Source organism: Mobula birostris, chromosome 25 (genome assembly GCF_030028105.1).
Source record: "Mobula birostris isolate sMobBir1 chromosome 25, sMobBir1.hap1, whole genome shotgun sequence".
In the NCBI taxonomy this organism is placed as follows: Eukaryota; Metazoa; Chordata; class Chondrichthyes; order Myliobatiformes; family Myliobatidae; genus Mobula; species Mobula birostris.
In genome coordinates, this window is record NC_092394.1 from 17,924,492 (window position 1) to 17,941,140 (window position 16,649).

The 16,649-nt window shown below is 41.8% G+C and overlaps 1 protein-coding gene across 2 annotated transcripts in view; it reads right to left on the bottom strand.

Annotated features, from left to right (window-relative positions):
* tada2a (transcriptional adaptor 2A) overlaps nt 1–16,649 on the bottom strand; it is a 52,753-nt gene that overhangs the window by 28,084 nt on the left and 8,020 nt on the right. For both annotated transcript variants that reach the window (XM_072243614.1, XM_072243615.1), the window contains exons 2-4: nt 13,388–13,494; nt 3,145–3,204; nt 2,402–2,493 (exon numbers count right to left, since the gene is read on the bottom strand). In XM_072243614.1, the coding sequence (XP_072099715.1) occupies nt 2,402–2,493; nt 3,145–3,204; nt 13,388–13,494 (259 nt within the window). The remainder of the gene's footprint in view (nt 1–2,401; nt 2,494–3,144; nt 3,205–13,387; nt 13,495–16,649) is intronic.

Sequence of the window (16,649 nt, forward strand, 5' to 3'; positions counted from 1 at the left end):
AGAATACGGAGTAGATTTTAATTAGGTGTAAAGGCAAGTTTTAAATATTCTTTCAAATCAAAAAATACTTGATTTACTATAAAACTGCACATTGAAGTGGTTTAACGGTTTATGTTACTCATAGACAGCCATATAGCTTTATTAAAAATGTTAATGTGCACTATTATGTTTAGCTGCGCAAACAAAATTATTTGAAGTCACCTCACTAAAATACATTAATGAATTCCTTTTGATGGAAAACGAAGTTTCGTCTGAGAATTTCATGTGCATGATTAAAGAAATTTATCTTGGTAGGAATTTGAAGTGCAAACAAAAATTCAGGGTAATATTTATAATAGGCACTATTCTTTATTTAATCAGACTTGTTTTATAAACAATGATTTAGTATCTTAAAGCTCATTCTGTACAAGAATCCATCATATTTTTATGCTTTATCTGAATAAGATATTTTGTAAGTTCACTTATTTCCAAACGATGGTAGGCAAATTTATTGAGCAACAGTACTTCATTTTGTCAAGCTACACAATCCTTTAAAAGTGGAGGACTGGAAAATATTGCGGAGATTTGGAAAATTATGACTGCTTTAATAGAACACCATTGTAGGCAACGATAACTTCAACAGGGAGCCTGCTAAAAATTACCTTTGACATTACAGATGAGTAGTTATTTATATATTATCACTCCAAATAACGTACTATTTACAATATAGCTAGGCTTTTAAGGAGTATAGGTTTGCGATGAGATACTTTTTGGCAAAGATATATGAATGGTATAGCGATTAAGGGTAAAAAGGAACCAACGCATTTCAACTTTAGCCAAAAAGGCACAAAGATTTTTTTTTCCTCCTTTATTCAACTTTGTTAAAATATTAATATTTTGTTGAACAATTGCTAATAAGTTAGTGTTCTCTCCCCACACCCTTTCAAAATCCCAGATATTACAAAGAAAAAGGAATAGTTTGATGCAAAAATTGTTTATTTTCCATTGTAGTCAAATTAGTGATAAGAGTTAATTCAACCTAAGATAGATATTCAAATGCTCCAAATTTGAAATTAAAAAAATTTATGTTATGATTATGCATTTAATATATACAATATAGGGAGGAGAAGATGGCGAAGCGACGCAGCTCGCAGCGGCCACTCCAGTGGTGATGTCCGTTATTTGTCAAGTAGGGTGCCATGCACAATCTTGATTTGATGGAGACGGACGTGAGAGTACGGAGGAGCATGTGGTGAAACTTCTGAAATGCCTGCTTTGCTGCTGCTGCTACTGTGTAGTCCAGAATCTCCGCAGGGGAAGGCCCCGAGTCCTCGGCTTTGCTTGTTGCTCGGCAGCCGGGGTGGGATCGAAGTGTTCGGCAGAGGATGATGCTTGGAGAGGTTGGTCGGAGGCTCGAAGTTTTCGGATGGACTCAGAGTCCGCTGCGGTCGGGTGTTTCCAATGGTGCTGCATTGGCAAGTTTGCGGCGCTTGGAGGTTCATGGCAGGGAGAGTTTCTCCCTTTTGGCATCTGCGTGAGATGAGGCGGCTATTGGGACTTTGAGACTTTTTTTTTACCGTGCCCATGATCTGCTGTTTATCAAATCATGGTATTGCTTTGCACTGTTGTAACTACATGTTATAATTATGTGGTTTTGTAAGTTTTAGTCTTCGTTTGTCCTGTGTTTTCTTGTGATATCATTCTGGAGGAACGTTGTATCATTTTTTAATGCATGCATTTCTAAATGACAATAAATGAGGACTGAGTGTCCTCATAATCTAATAACTAACTTAATAAATTAAGCTTAAAAGGTTCAGAATGATATTCTGCATGAAAATAAGGTGAGGAACTCAGTTGGGTATTGTGCATTTTTTTTATATGACTCTGTGATCAATGGGAAATATTAAGACAGAGAAAACAAACAAATTTTGGCTTTCAAGTGTTGACATATAACTCAATCACAGCAAATACCTTAAACACAAGATATGGGTAAACTCATATCTGTATCACCTGTCGCATAATAACTCCTTAGAACTTACTAATGATTTGGAGCTTTGGCTCATTCAATGAATGGAAACTCAATCTACAATACAAAAGACCAGCACATCTGTTGGTATGAATAAGAATGCTGTCACTCAATAGCAATTTTTGTGATGAACCCTACAGTTAAATATAGGCAGCACAGTTAAATAATGTAGTAAGTTACCAAGGATTGCAATGAATGTTCTTTACCCATAAAAAACAAGAGAAATGGGATTTGAATCTGGTGCAGTTGTGATGGCTGTACAAGGGATAATTGGCTTGCTCTTGAACAAAATACTAGCAGGCAATAAAAATATTGGTGGAACCCTGGCATAAAAATGATGCAAAAAGTTTTCTGGATTTTTAAAAAAAATTGCAAATGAAAGATCAGTAATGTTACCAGTTTCCAAAACCACAGTCCATCACAGCCTCAAGTAACGCCATCTCCTCTTGAGCCGTCCAGTTTGGATCCAAAATTGGAAAATCTGATGTCTGTTTGTGAACAATGAAAAAGAAAAAGCAATTTAAACACAGCACCATTTGTCTTACCAGTCCCAATGTTAAGTATGGAAATTGAATCTCATTGTCACTGTTGATTTCTGCCTGACTGAAAGAACAAGAGGTGGATAAATTTAAACACCTTCACTCAAGGTACACAAATTTCCATCAGAGATTGATCCATAAATTTAGCCCATCTTACTTTGAGAGTAGATAGAAATTATGAAAGCATTAATGCATACAGATTACTCAACCCAAGTTTGTTCTGCCCTTTAAAAACACTGATTTGGCATATCTTTATAATCTTAATTATTTCTTTCATACTTTCTGTAGTTTGGATCATGGCCCAATATCTAGGTGTGACATTCAAGAGAATCCAGCAGAACTACTTGTTCTTACTTTACACAAAAACTATCCTCCCCAAAAACAAGATTTTTAAAAACTCAAATATGATGTCCACTATTGTGGTGCCTTCCCTCAGCATTACAAACCCAATTTTGTAAACAATAAGAATGCCATTTTTACTCCACAATGAACTTACTTTCCTAAATTGTTTAGGAAGTGATCAGAACGATCAAAAACAAAAACCCATATTTAGTTTCCACTATCTATGTCTAGGAGAATTTTGAAAATCTCTATACTTACCATTATTTCATAGCTATGATCACTTTGGTGTTTCTTGTACTCAAACCCTCTGGTAAAGCACTACAAACAAGTAAAAAAGATATTCTTCACCTCAAATTTCGTAAAAAACATTTGATAAGTATGGTAAGCTGTTCAAGTAGTGGAGAAAAATGCTATTTTGTTTTTGTTTTAAATAATCAACAGGTTAGGCAGCATCTGTGGAGCAAAAATAGATTTTTTTTCTTGTAGGTTGATGACCACTCATTTATTTCTCTTTCCACAGGCACGGCCTGATCTTCTGAGAATTGATAGCATTTTGTTTTATTTCAGATTCACAGCATCTGCAGTTTCTTACTTTTTAATTAAAATAACTTCAGGAAATTAATTATATCGTTCTATTTTCTTGTGCTATTTGCAATCAAGATTCCAATTGATTCACAAGTCCTCGCTCTTTATTATACTTTTTTTAAGTAGTCACGAGTACTAACTCTTTATTGTTCTGCCAAAATGTAACAAAACTTGCCAATTGCTTCTTTAGAAAAACTCATACAGAAAAGTCAATTTATAAATTCAGATGTTAAATTACAGCAAAATCAAATTACTGAAACAATGAACTGTTATTCACGCACTTTGATTATTTGAGTTTTCACTCTGAACTCCATAATCATAAATGAGTATCTGAGAAAAAGAATTTGTGGATCTTCCAGATTCTGGGAGTAAAATGGAAATACTGTTCAAAATGACTGGAAATTATTTTGTTGCGGGGTAATATCAGGGAGAGAAAAGGACCTCCCACAGTCAACAAAAAGTGCAGATAAGACATAAGAGCAGAAGTAGGCTATTCAGCCCATCATGGATGCTCTGCTGTTCTATCATGGCTGATTTAAGACCATAAGATATAGGAGCACAATTTTAAGCTTTCTGGCCTAACGAGTCTGCTCCCACAATTCATCATGGCTGATTTAGTTCCACCTCAGCTCCAATTTCCTGCCTTCTCCTTGTAGCTCTTCATGCCATGACTATTCAGGAATCTATCAACCTCCGCCTTAAATATACCCAGTGATGCAGTCAGCATCATTCACTGCTGGTCTCGGTGAACGACTGTCACTGCAACTAGAAAGCGCACATTTTGTCTGCCTGCAGATCCAAGGCTAAGATAAACACTAAAAGCAATTTCAATGTCTAAAACAACAAAAAATGTGGAATTTGTAGTTTGAAAGTTCATTCATACAGGGAAGAGGAACTGTATAATTGGTACAGGTATCAACCACAACTAACAGCTTCCAGTAAAGCTATGGAAATAACAAACACAGCACTGACATGGACACCACTACCGCTGCTGACTGTGGGGTACAAAGTTGAGGCATGTATTTGAGCAAGTTCAGCCAGATACAGGGATTCCCTCGCCATGGGGGAGCTGCATTTTCAGAAAACTGCCTGTATCATGATTTTTCATAACACAAAGCTTCATGTTTAATGAAGAAATGCTGAGCAAGCTAGAACTTCTCTCTTTGGAGAGAAGGAGGATATGAAGTGCTTTGATAGAGATGTACAAGATGATAAAAAGCAGAGATACAGCTGAAATGGCCAACACAAGAGGACATGATTTTAAGGTGATTTGAGGATAAGGGGAAGGAGGATGTCAGAGGTAAATGTTTTACATGGAGAACAGTAGGTGCGTAGAACACTCAGCCAGGGGTGGTGGTAGAGGCAAATACACGAAGGACATTTAAAAGACTCTTACACAGGCACGTGGATGTAAGAAAAATGGAAAGCTATTTGGGTGAGAAGGACTAAATTTACCTTAGAGTAGGTTAAAAGATCTATAACATCTATAAGACCATAAGACATAGGAGCAAAAATTAGTCCATTCAGCCCACCAAGTCTGTTCTGCCATTCCATCATGGTTAATTTATTATCCCTCTCAATCCCACTCTCCTACCTTCTCCCTGTAACCTTCCACACCCTAATAAACCAAGAACCCATCAACCCCTGCATTAAATTTTCTCAATGACTTGGCCTCCACAGATTCACCACTTTCTGGGTAAAGAAATTCTACCTCATCTCTGTTCTAAACGGATATCCCTCTATTCGGAGGCTGTGTCTTCTGGTCTTGAGACCATAGGAAACATCCCCTCTAACAATGCCTTTCAACATTTGATGTTTCAGTGAGATTCCGCACCCACCCCCCCACTTCTCCTGAATCCCAGTGAGTACAGGTCCAGAGCCATCAACTGCTCCTCATATGATAAGCCATTCAATCCCAGAGTCATTTTCGTGAATCTCCTTTGAATCCTCTCCCACGTCAGCATATCCTTTCTTAGATAAGGGGCCCAAAATGCCCGTAATAATACAAGTGAGGCCACACCAGTGACTTATAAAGGCTCAAAATTACACCCTTACTTTTATATTCTATTCTTCTTGAAATGAATGCTAACATTGTATTTGCTTATCTCACTACTGACTCAACCTACGAATTAACCTTTAGGGAATTCTGCACAAGGACTCCCAAGTCCCTTTGTACCTGAATTTTGAATTTTCCCTCCATTTAGGAAACAAGCCATGCTTTTATTTCTTCTACCAAAGTGCATGACCATATAATTCCTGACACTACATCTGTCACTTCTTTGCCCATTCTCCTAATCTATCTAAGACTCTCTACTTCCTCAAAACTACCTACCCCTTCACCTATCCTCATATCATCTGCAAACATGGTCACAAAGCCATCAATCCATCATCCACATCATTGACGTACAATATCCCAACATAGGCCTCTTAAACACCACTAGTCACTAGCACCCAAACAGAAAAGGCTCCCTTTATTCTCACTCTTTGCCTCCTGCCAACCAGCTATTGCTCCATCCATGCTTGCACCTTTCCTGTAATACCATGGTCTCTTAACTTGTTAAACAGTCTCATGTGTGGCACCATGTCAAAGGCCTTCTAAAAATCGAAGGACACAACATCTACCAATCCTCCTTTGTCTATCCTGCATGTTATTTTTTCAAAGTATTCCAACAGATCTGTCAGGCAATTTTTCTCTTGAGTGAACCATGCTGCCTTTGGCCTATTTTATCATGTACCTCCAAGTACCCCAAAACCACATCCTTAATTACCTCTAACATTTCCTAACCATTGTGGCCAAACTAACTGGCCTATAATTTCCTTTCTTCTGCCTCTCTCCCTTCTTGAAGAGTGAAGTGACATTTGCAATTTTCCAGTCTTCTGGAACCATTCGAGAATCTAGTGATTCTTAAAAGACCATTACTAATGCCCCCAAAATCTCTTCAGCCACCTCTTTCAGAACCCTGGGGTGTAGACCATCTGGTCCAGTAGACTTCCAAAATTTTCAGTTTCCCAAGCATCTTTGTGTGGGCACGTAGCCAAGTGGTTAAGGCGTTCGTCTAGTGATCTCAAGGTTGCTAGTTCGAGCCTCAGCTGTGGCAGCGTGTTTGTGTCCTTGAGCAAGGCACTTAATCACATATTGCTCTAGTGTCTGTGCAAGGAGTGACGCCCCACACAGATTTCCAATCTGCGCCTTGTAAGGCATGAAAATGCCCGACGCAGGCCTCTCATGGTCTGAGTCGACGTTCCCCTCCCCTCCCCCCAAGCACCTTTTTCCTAGTAATTGCAACTTCACTCACTCCTGACACTCTCAAACTTCTGGCGTACTGCTAGTGTATTCCACAGTGAAGACTGATGCAAAATACTTATTCAGTTTGTCTGCTATTTCCTATCCCCCACTACTACCTCTCCAACATAATTTCCCAGTGGTCTGATATCTACTCTCACACTTTACTTATCTGAAGAAACCTTTAGTATCCTCTTCAATATTATTGGTTAGCTTACCTTCATAATACATCTTTTTCTTCCTTATTAACTTTTTTAGTTGCCTTCTGTTGGTTTTTAAAAGCATCCCAAACCTCTTAACTTCCCACTAATTTTTGCTCTATTATATGTCCTCTCTGTGGCTTTTATGTTGGCTTTGACTTCTCTTGTCAGTCATGGTTATATCATCCTGCCGATAGAATACTTCTTTGCGATGTATCTATCCTGTGCCTTCCAAATCGTTCCCAGAAACTCCAGCCATTGCTATTTCACCATCATCCCTGCTAGTGTTCCTTTCCAATCAATTACGATCAGCTCTTCTCTTGTGCTTCTGTAATTCTCTTTGCTCCAATGTAATTCTGATATTTCTGACTTTAGCTTCCCCTTCTCAAATTGCAGGGTGAATTCTATTATATTCTGATCACTGTTCCCCAAGGGTTCCTTTATCTTAAGCTGTCTAATCAATTCTGGTTCATTGTACCATACCCAACCCAAAATTCAGCCACAAGTTGCTCTAAAAAGCCACCTCGCAGGCATTCTACAAATTCCCCCTCTTGAGATCCGGCACCAACCTGATTTTCTCAATGTACCTACATATCAAAATCCCTCATGACTATCATAAGATTGTCCTTTTGACACGTATTTTCTATCTTCCACCACTGGTTGTCCCCCTCAACAGTATCCAAAATGGTATATTCATTATTAAGGGAAACAGCCACAGGGGGTACTCTGCATTAGCTGCCCATTTCGATTCTTTCTTCTGACAGTCACCCAGTTACTTGCCTCCTGCAACCTAGGGATGATTACCTCCCTGCAGCCCATCCATCACTTCCTCAATTTCCCGTGTGAGCCGAAGGTCATTGAGCTGCAGCTCGGTACACCTAATGTAGATGTGGTTATCAGGGAGGCTGAGGTCTCCCAGAATTGCAACATGTCACACAAAGAACACAACACTGTCCCTGGAGCCATTCTCACTGCACTGTGCCATAACAAATGAGGAATGAAGAATAAAGAAGAAACTTAAACACAAAATAATCTGCAGATGCTGGGGCCAAAGCAACACTCACAACACGCTGGAGGAACTCAGCAGGTTGGGCAGCAGCCGTGGAAAAGATCGGTCGACGTTTCGGGCCAGAACCCTTCGTCAGGACTGTAGGGGGAAGGAGCAGAGGCCCTATAAAGAAGGTGGGGGGAGGGTGGGAAGGAGAAGGCTGGTAGGTTCCAGGTGAAAAACCAGTAAGGGGAAAGATAAAGGGGTGTGGGAAGGGAGGCAGGGAGGTGATAGGCAGGAAAGGTGAAGAAAGAATAGGGGAAAACACAATGGGTAGTAGAAGGAGGTGGAACCAAGAGGGAGGTGATAGGCACCTGGGGGAGGGGGCAGAGTGACATAGGGATAGGGGAAGGGAGGCAGAGGGAATTACCAGTTGTTGGAGAATTCTATGTTCATACCAAGGGGCTGGAGACTATCTAGATGGGATATGATGTGTTGCTCCTCATATATAAAGAAGAAACTTATCAGGTATTTACCTCACCCAAGCCTGATCAGCCAAAGCTACTCCAACACTGGCTCACTCACACAATGGCCACTCGGCTTGCCCCTACCTTTTTTTATTTGCCCTTTCTGATGAATCCCGTTCACCGATTGGGAGCAGTCCAGCTCTGAAAACTGCCACGACCTATGTGAAATCGCTCCTGTTCACTGATTGGGCGCAGTCCAACTCCCTCTCAACTTTTATTATTCTTCTCAACCTCATTCTCCTGCCTTCTTTCTCTCCATAACCTTTGACGCCATTACTAATTAAGAACCTATCAACCATAGCTTTAAATATACCCAATGAGTTGGCTTCCACAGCTGCCTGTGGTAATGAATACCACAGATTAAGCACACTCTGGCTAGAGAAATTCCCCTTATCTCTCTTTTAAAGGAACATCCTTATATTCTGAGGCAGTTCCCTTTGGTCCAACACTTTCCCACTATAGGAAACATCCTCTCCACGTCCACTATATCTAGACCTTTCAATATCACTATAGCCCAATAACACTCTGGGCTTTTATTTTCAACTCAATACACTCTCAAAATAAATATAAATATGCCTTATAATATTGTAAAAACATTAACATGCATTAATAAACACTGACAAGCTGTTTACAATTAAATTACTAAAAACAATGATTAGCTGTGTGAACAAAGGCTGAATTTTATTAGAACAGTGCATAACATGGAGCCACTTGACACAAGGGGTCTGAAAACCAATCACCCTATTTATACAGTAACTGGTTTCCCAATGTGCACATACATTACAGATATTTGTTATGAAAACAATTTGAGATGGGACTGGTGCCTGACTTTGCAGGTATGCCAATCTGAAAATAAGCGCATAACATGGACTGATTAGAGTAGGTTATAAAAGGATAAGTTGTGTTGAGCCCAATTTTTCATTTTGCAGGATATGTTCTCTAGTACAAATCAATGCCAACTTTTAATACCATAATTTAATTTCATTACCCTGGACTGCAACGTTCATGGATAGACAAAAGACAAAAACATGAGAAAATCTGCTGATGCTGGAAATCCAACACAACACATACAAAATGCTGGAGGGACTCTGCAGGCCAGGCACCATCTATGGAAAAGAGTAAACAGTCAACCTTTCAGGATGAGACCCTTCATCAGGAGGAGGGAGTCAGAATAAGAAGGTGGGGGAGGGGAGGAAGAAGTACAAGGTGAAACAGGGAGAAGGGGTGGGGTGAAGTAAAGAGCTGGGAAATTGGTGGAAACGACAAGAGCTGGAGAAGGGGGAATCTGATAGGAGAGGAGCACAAGAGGGAGGTGATGGGCAGGTAAGAGGAGAAGATGTGAGAGGCAAACATGAATGGAGAATGGTGAAGGAAAGGAGTGAGGGTAATTACCAGAAGCTCAAGAAACTGATGTTCAGGCCATCAGGTTAGAGTCTATCCAGACGGAATACAAGGTATTGTTCCTCCAACCTGAGTGTGGCCTTATCGTGGCAGCACAGGAGGCCATGGACTAATATGTTGGAATGGGAATGGGAAGGAGAACTGAAATGGATGGCCACTGGGAGACACGGTTTTTTGAAGTAGATGACCAAAGGTGCTCAATGAAGTGGTCTTCCTGGTGCTCCTCCCCCTTCCCTTTCTTCCTTGTCTTCTGTCCTTTCCCAGCTCTTTACATTATGCCCTCCCCTCTTCCAGTTTCACCTGCCACCTTGTACTTCTTCCTCCCCTCCCCCACCTTCGTATTCTGACACCTTCCCCCTTTCCCTTCCAGTCCTGAAGGGTCTCAGCCCAAAACGTTAACTGTTTACTCTTTTCTATAGATGCTGCCTGACCCTGCAGAGTTCCTCCAGCATTTTGTATGTGCTGCTATTCATGGATACAGCTAGGGTTGACACGTAAAACATCATTGCTAGTTAAACACTTTCTGACTGGAATATTAGGGTTAAGTTATTCTAAGGCTTTGATAGATTAGACTGCGGAGAGGGTGTTTCCTGTCACAAACAAGAAAAAATCTGCAGATGCTGGAAATTCAAGCAACACACACAAAATGCTGGAGGAACTCAGCAGGCCAGGCAGCATCTATGGAAAAAAGTACAGTCGACATTTCAGGCTGAAAACCTTCAGCAGGACTGGAGAAAAAAGATGAGTAGAGTTAAAAGGTGGGGGGAGGAGAGGAAGAAACACAAGGTGATAGGTGAAACCAGGAGGGGGAGGGGTGAAGTAAAGAGCTGGGAAGTTGAGTGGTGAAAGAGATACTGGGCTGGAGAAGGGGGAATCTAATAGGAGACGACAGAAGGCCATGGAAGAAAGAAAAGGGAGGAACACTAGTGGGAGGTGATGAGCAGGCAAGGAGACAAGGTGAGAGAGGGAAAAGGGGATGGAGACTGGTGAAGAGGGGTGGGGGGGACCATTAACAGAAGTTCGAAGAAATTGATGTTCATGCCATCAGGCTGGAGGCTACCCAGACAGAATATAAGGTGTTGTTCCTCCAACCTGAGTGTGGCCTCATCACGGCAGTAGAGGAGGCCATGGATAGACATATTGGAATGGGAATGGGAAGTGGAATTAAAATGGCTGGCCACTGGGAGATCCCGCTTTTTCTGGCAGACAGAGCGCAGGTGCCTGGTGAAGCAGTCTCCCATCTACATTGGGTCTCACTTATAAACAGGAGGCTACACCGGACACAATATATGGCCCGAACAGATTCACAGGTGGAGTGTTGCCTCACCTGGAAGGACTGTTTGAGGCTCTGAATGGTAGTGAGGGAGGTGGTGTACAGGCAGATGTAGCACTTATTCTCCTTGCAAGGATAAGCACCAGGAGGGAGATCAGTGGGGAGGAATAAATGGACAAGGGAGTCATGTGTGGAGCAATCACTGCAGAAAGCAGGAATTGTGTGTGTGGTTGGGGGGGGGGGAGGAGATGTGCTTGGTGGTGGGATCTTGTTGGAGATGGTGGAAATTGCGGAGAATTATGTGCTGGATGCGGAGACTGGTGGGGGGGATGGGGTGAGAGCAGACGTGTGTGCAATGTAAGAGATGTGGTAGAAGGCAGTGTTGATGGTGGAGGAAGGGTAGCAACTTTCTGTGAAGGAGGAGGACTTCTCCTTTGCTCTGGAATGAAAAGCCTCATCCTAAGAACAGATGCAGCAGAGCCAGAGGAATTGAGAGAAGTGGATGGCATTTTTACAAATAATAGGGTGGGAAGAGGTATAGTCCAGGTAACTATGAGAGTCTGTGGGTTTATGATAGACATCAGTAGATAAGCTATCTCCAGAGACAGAGCTCAAGAAAGGGGAGGGAGGTGTCGGAAATGGACCGGGTAAATTCGAGGGCAGAGTGGATGAAGTTGACGAATTCTGCATAGGTGCAGGAAGCAGCACCAATGCATTTGTTGATGTAGCGTAGGAAAAGTGGGGGGGTGGCCACCAATGTAAGTTTGGATATTAGACTGTTCCACATGGCCGACAAAAAGGCTGGCATAGCAGGGACCCTTCCCAGTGCCCATGGCTACACCTTTTGTCTGAAAGAAGTGGGAGGAGCTAAAGGAGAAATTATTAAGAGTGAGGCCAAGTTGCACTAGACAGAGGAGAGTGGTGGTGGAGGGGAAATGGTTGGATTTGGTGTCCAGAAAGAAATGGAGAGCTTTGAGGCCTTCCTGTTGGGGAATGGAGGTGTACAGGGACTGCACATCCATAGTGAAAATACAATGATGGGGGCCAAGGAACTTGAAATCATTGAAAAGATCCAGAGCGTGTGAAGTGTCACTGATGTAGGGAGGAAGGGACCGAACTAGGGGAGATAAAAGATTCAAGGTATGCAAATATGAGTTTAGTGGGGCAGGAGCAAGCTGAAACTATGGGTGTACCTGGACAAGTGGGTTTGTGGATCTTGGGTAGGAGGTAGAAACAAGAGGTATGGGGTGTGTGAACTATGAGGTTGTGACTGTGGATGGGAGATCCTCAGAGCTAATAAGGTTGGTGATAATGTGGGAAACAATGGCCTGTTGCTCCTTAGCGGGCTTCTGTTCGAGGGGTAAGTAAGAGATGTCTGAGAGTCGTCATTGGGCCTCAGCAACGTAGAAGTCAGTACACCAGACTACTACAAATCCCCCTTATCTACGGGTTTGATGGTGAGGTCAGGATTAGTGCAGAGGGAGTAGACAGCAGAGCGTTCGGAAGGAGTGAGGTTGGAATTGGAGACGGGATTGCTGATGCTTCCTGTAGTGGGTGAGTCTTGGACAAGATGACACTGCCTCAGAATAGAGGGACATCCATTTAGAAATAGAGATGAGGAGAAATTTCTTTAATCAGAGGGCAGTGAATCTGTGGAGATCACTGCCACAGGCGGTTGTGGACTCCAAGTCCTTGGGTATATTTAAAGTGGAGGTTGATAGGTTCTTGATTAGACAGGGCATCAAAGGTTGTGGGAGGAATGCAGGAGAATGGGTTTGAGAGGGATGCAGAATCAGCCATGCTGGAATGGCAGAGCAGATTCGATGGGCTGAATGGCCTAATTCTGCTCCTATGTCTTAAGGCCTTATCATTAGAGCAAAGTAGCAAAAGACAGGCAGTCCTTGGATTGCATAAGAGTACTCTTCCTGAGAATTGTCCGTAAGTTGATTCTCCCCAAGTCAGAAGTGTCCATTTTCTATGTTAGTTAATAATGTATTGCTTTACATACATCTGCTTTAATTTTCATTTCATTGACTATTCACTCGAACACTACCCATAATTAACCAGTATATACACTGTATCCAGTTATTAATGTATACCACAAAACATATTGTTATTGCTTTCTTGAAAAATATGTGGGAGCAATTGTTTAAAGTTGGATTTCCTTAACTCGGCCCACCCATAACCCAGGGAGGCCCTCTATAATAATAATGACTTTCATGCAGCATTAACATTGTTGAGTACCTGTAAGCATATAAGCAAAGGAGGCGGCCCACAGTCTGCGCACTTTATGTAAGGCTCCATTAAGTAGGAAGAGCAACCACGACATGGTGGCTGATCAAATGGGTCACCTGAAACAAAATGGAAGCACACAACTGAGCAGTTACCAACTCTGAATACTATAATAAAACTGCAAATACATTGCATACTCTCAGTCAACATCCATATGCAAAAATGGAAATGTTAAATTTTCATGCAGGCACTTCAGCAACTCCACAAATCATCCTAGCACTTTATCAAATCATCAAACGAAATGTTTTTGCAGAACTAATTTTTAAGTGCTCTGAATGTGGCCTTCCATGTTTGGTGTGTACATTTTAACTGGATAACATTAAGCAGTAATAAGGACATATTTGTATAACGCTGTTATGAGTTAAATTCCAGGACTTGTCCCAGCAATATTTAAGAAAATTCAACATCGGTAGCAGAACAGCAAGCAACTCAGAAGGAAACTAGCATAAGCAGAGATAGAAGGTTTAGAGTGCTGTTGCACAAGTTTTCCATTGCTACAGTGCATCTTGAATACTGCGCGTGCTGCTGCCATGTTAGATAATAGTGGAAGAAACATATCTTTGTAAAGGGGAAAGATCTGAAGATAAAAATCATTAGCTATTTGTTTGTTTATAGGTAAAAGAATGATATGGCTTCACAGCTGAATAATTAAAGGAATCTTTCATTATGCAAATAATGAAACAAATTTCATTACGATGTGAAACAAATTCTGATTCTGTAAGAAGAGTACTATTGTCTCGATACCCAAAGGAAACAAGGTAATGTGCCTAATGACAAGCATGGGTCTGACATCCACCATCATGAAGTGCTTTGAGAGGCTGGTTATGGCATGCATTTTCTCCAGCCTTTCAGGTAACCGCAACCCACTGCAAATTGCCAACTGCTGAAAGATCTATGGCAGATGTAATCTCCCTGGTTCTAAACTCATTTCTGGACCATCTGGACAGTAGATATCTGTGTTGTTATTGTTTACTGACTACAGCTCCACCTGAATACTATAATCAGGAGCAAGTGCATTGCCAAATCCCTAAACCAGGGACTCAACACCTCCCTTTGCAACGGGATCCTTGACTTCCTGGCCAACAGACCCACAATCAATAAGGACAGGCAGAAACACCTCTACCATGATATTGTCACACTGGCACCCCACAAGGCAGCATCTTCAGCCCCCTACTCCACTCCCTATACACTCACAACTGCATGGTCAGCTTCTGTGCTAACTCCAGCAACAAATTTGCAGATGTAACCATCATGGTGGGCTGTAGATAACAATGAATTGGAGTACAGGAAGGAGATAGAGAACCTAGTGACATAGTGTCATAACATCAGCAAAACATTGTCTTCAGGAAGAGGCAGGGGTGGGGGAGTGCCTACACATGCTCCTGAAGAATGAAAGACCCCAAGGATCCCAGACTTTATCTCTTATTCCCCCTTCCCAGCAGTCAGAAGATAAAAGCCTGAAAGCTCATACCACCAAACTCAAGGCCAGCATCTATCCTGTTATTATGTTTATTGAATGGTTCCCTAGTATGGCAAGATTGACTCTTGCCCTCGCAACCTACCTCTTTTCACCTTACTGTCTACCTGAACTGCACTTTATTTCTACTTTAACACTTTATTCTGCAATCTTATTGTTTTACTCTGTACTACAGAAGTATGTATAGGGGAATGCTTTGGATCTAGAGATTATAATGCTATTAGTTTCAAGATAATTATGGAAAAAGATAGGTCAGGATCTTGGGTTGAGGTTCTAAATTGGAAAGGGATCGGGCAAGTGCGGATTGGGACAGGTTGTTTTCTGGCAAAGGTGTGTTTGATGAGTGAGGGGTCTCGAATTTGTATGCTTCTGTCAGAATAAAAGGCAAGACTAACAGGTTTAGGGAACCTTGTTTTCATTGAGACATTGAGACCCTGGTTAAGAAGAAGGAGGTATAGGCAGAAAGGAACAAATGAGGTACTCAAGGAGTAAAAGAAATGCAAAGGAACACAGAAGGAGGAAGACAGGAGGGCTAAAGGGCAGCATGCGGTTGCTCTAGCAGACAAGGTGAAGGAAAATCCCAAAGCCTTCTACAGATATTTTAAGAGAAAAAGGATAGCAAAAGACAAAATTGCTCCTCTTGAACATCAAAGTGGTCATCTATGCATGGAGCAGAAAGAGATGGGGGAGACCTTAAGTGGATACCTTGTATTTACTTGGGGTATGGATACAGAGTTTATAGAAATCAGGCAAAACAGCAGTGGGCCATATACAAATTACAGAGAGGCAAATTAGGGTGAATTAATCCCTAGGGCCTGACAAAGTGTTCCTTGCTAGTGCAGAAATTGCAGGGGCCCTGTGGAGGTATTTAAAACATCCTTAGTCATGGTGAAGTGCCAGAGGATTGGCAGCTAATGTTGTTCTGTTGTTTAAGGCTCTAAGAATAAACCAGGAAATTATAGGCTGGTGAGCCTGATGTCAGTAGTGGGAAAGTTATTGGAAAGTATTCTAAGGGACTGGATATATATGTATTTGGATAGACAGGGACTGATTAGGGCAGTGGTCTCCAACCTCCGGGCCGCGGACCGATACACTACCGCGAAGAATGCAGCGGTAGCCGGAACGCACCTGACACATCTTTAAGAAAAAAGCCGAAATGAACAAGCTAATTAATTAGGTGCCGCCCGGCACATAAATGTTGGCCCAGGTAGGGATTGGGCAGTACCTAAGTAATTAGCTTGTTTATTTCGGCTTTTTTCTTAAAGCTGTGTTAGGTGCGTTCCGGATACCGCTGCATTCTTTGCAGCAATGTAGCAGTCCGCGGCCCGGAGGTTGGGGTCAACTGGATTAGGGAGTCAACATGGTTTTGTGTGTGGTAGGTTGCGAAGAGCCAATCTTATAGAGCTTTTTGAGGAAGTTACAAGACCTTCAAGGAAGAAATAGAGCTTTGACCAGCAACCAATCTGGATATCGGAACTTTTGAGAGGAGGGAATTTCACTCAGACCCACAGCCCGAGTAGGAAAGAGAGCAGTGAGTCATAACAGCGAAATAGAGCTTTGACCAACGACTAATCCATGTTTGGGATTGATTAACAAGAGCAAATTAAAGGAAGGCAGGGGCAAGCATAGTGGCCATAGTCAAGAGTGGTGACTTTGAGGTTTCAGTCAGAGAAAGCAAAGAAAGGAATAGCTCTAGGTTTTTCCATTCCCTTCTTTATATCTGCTCAGTTAGGACAG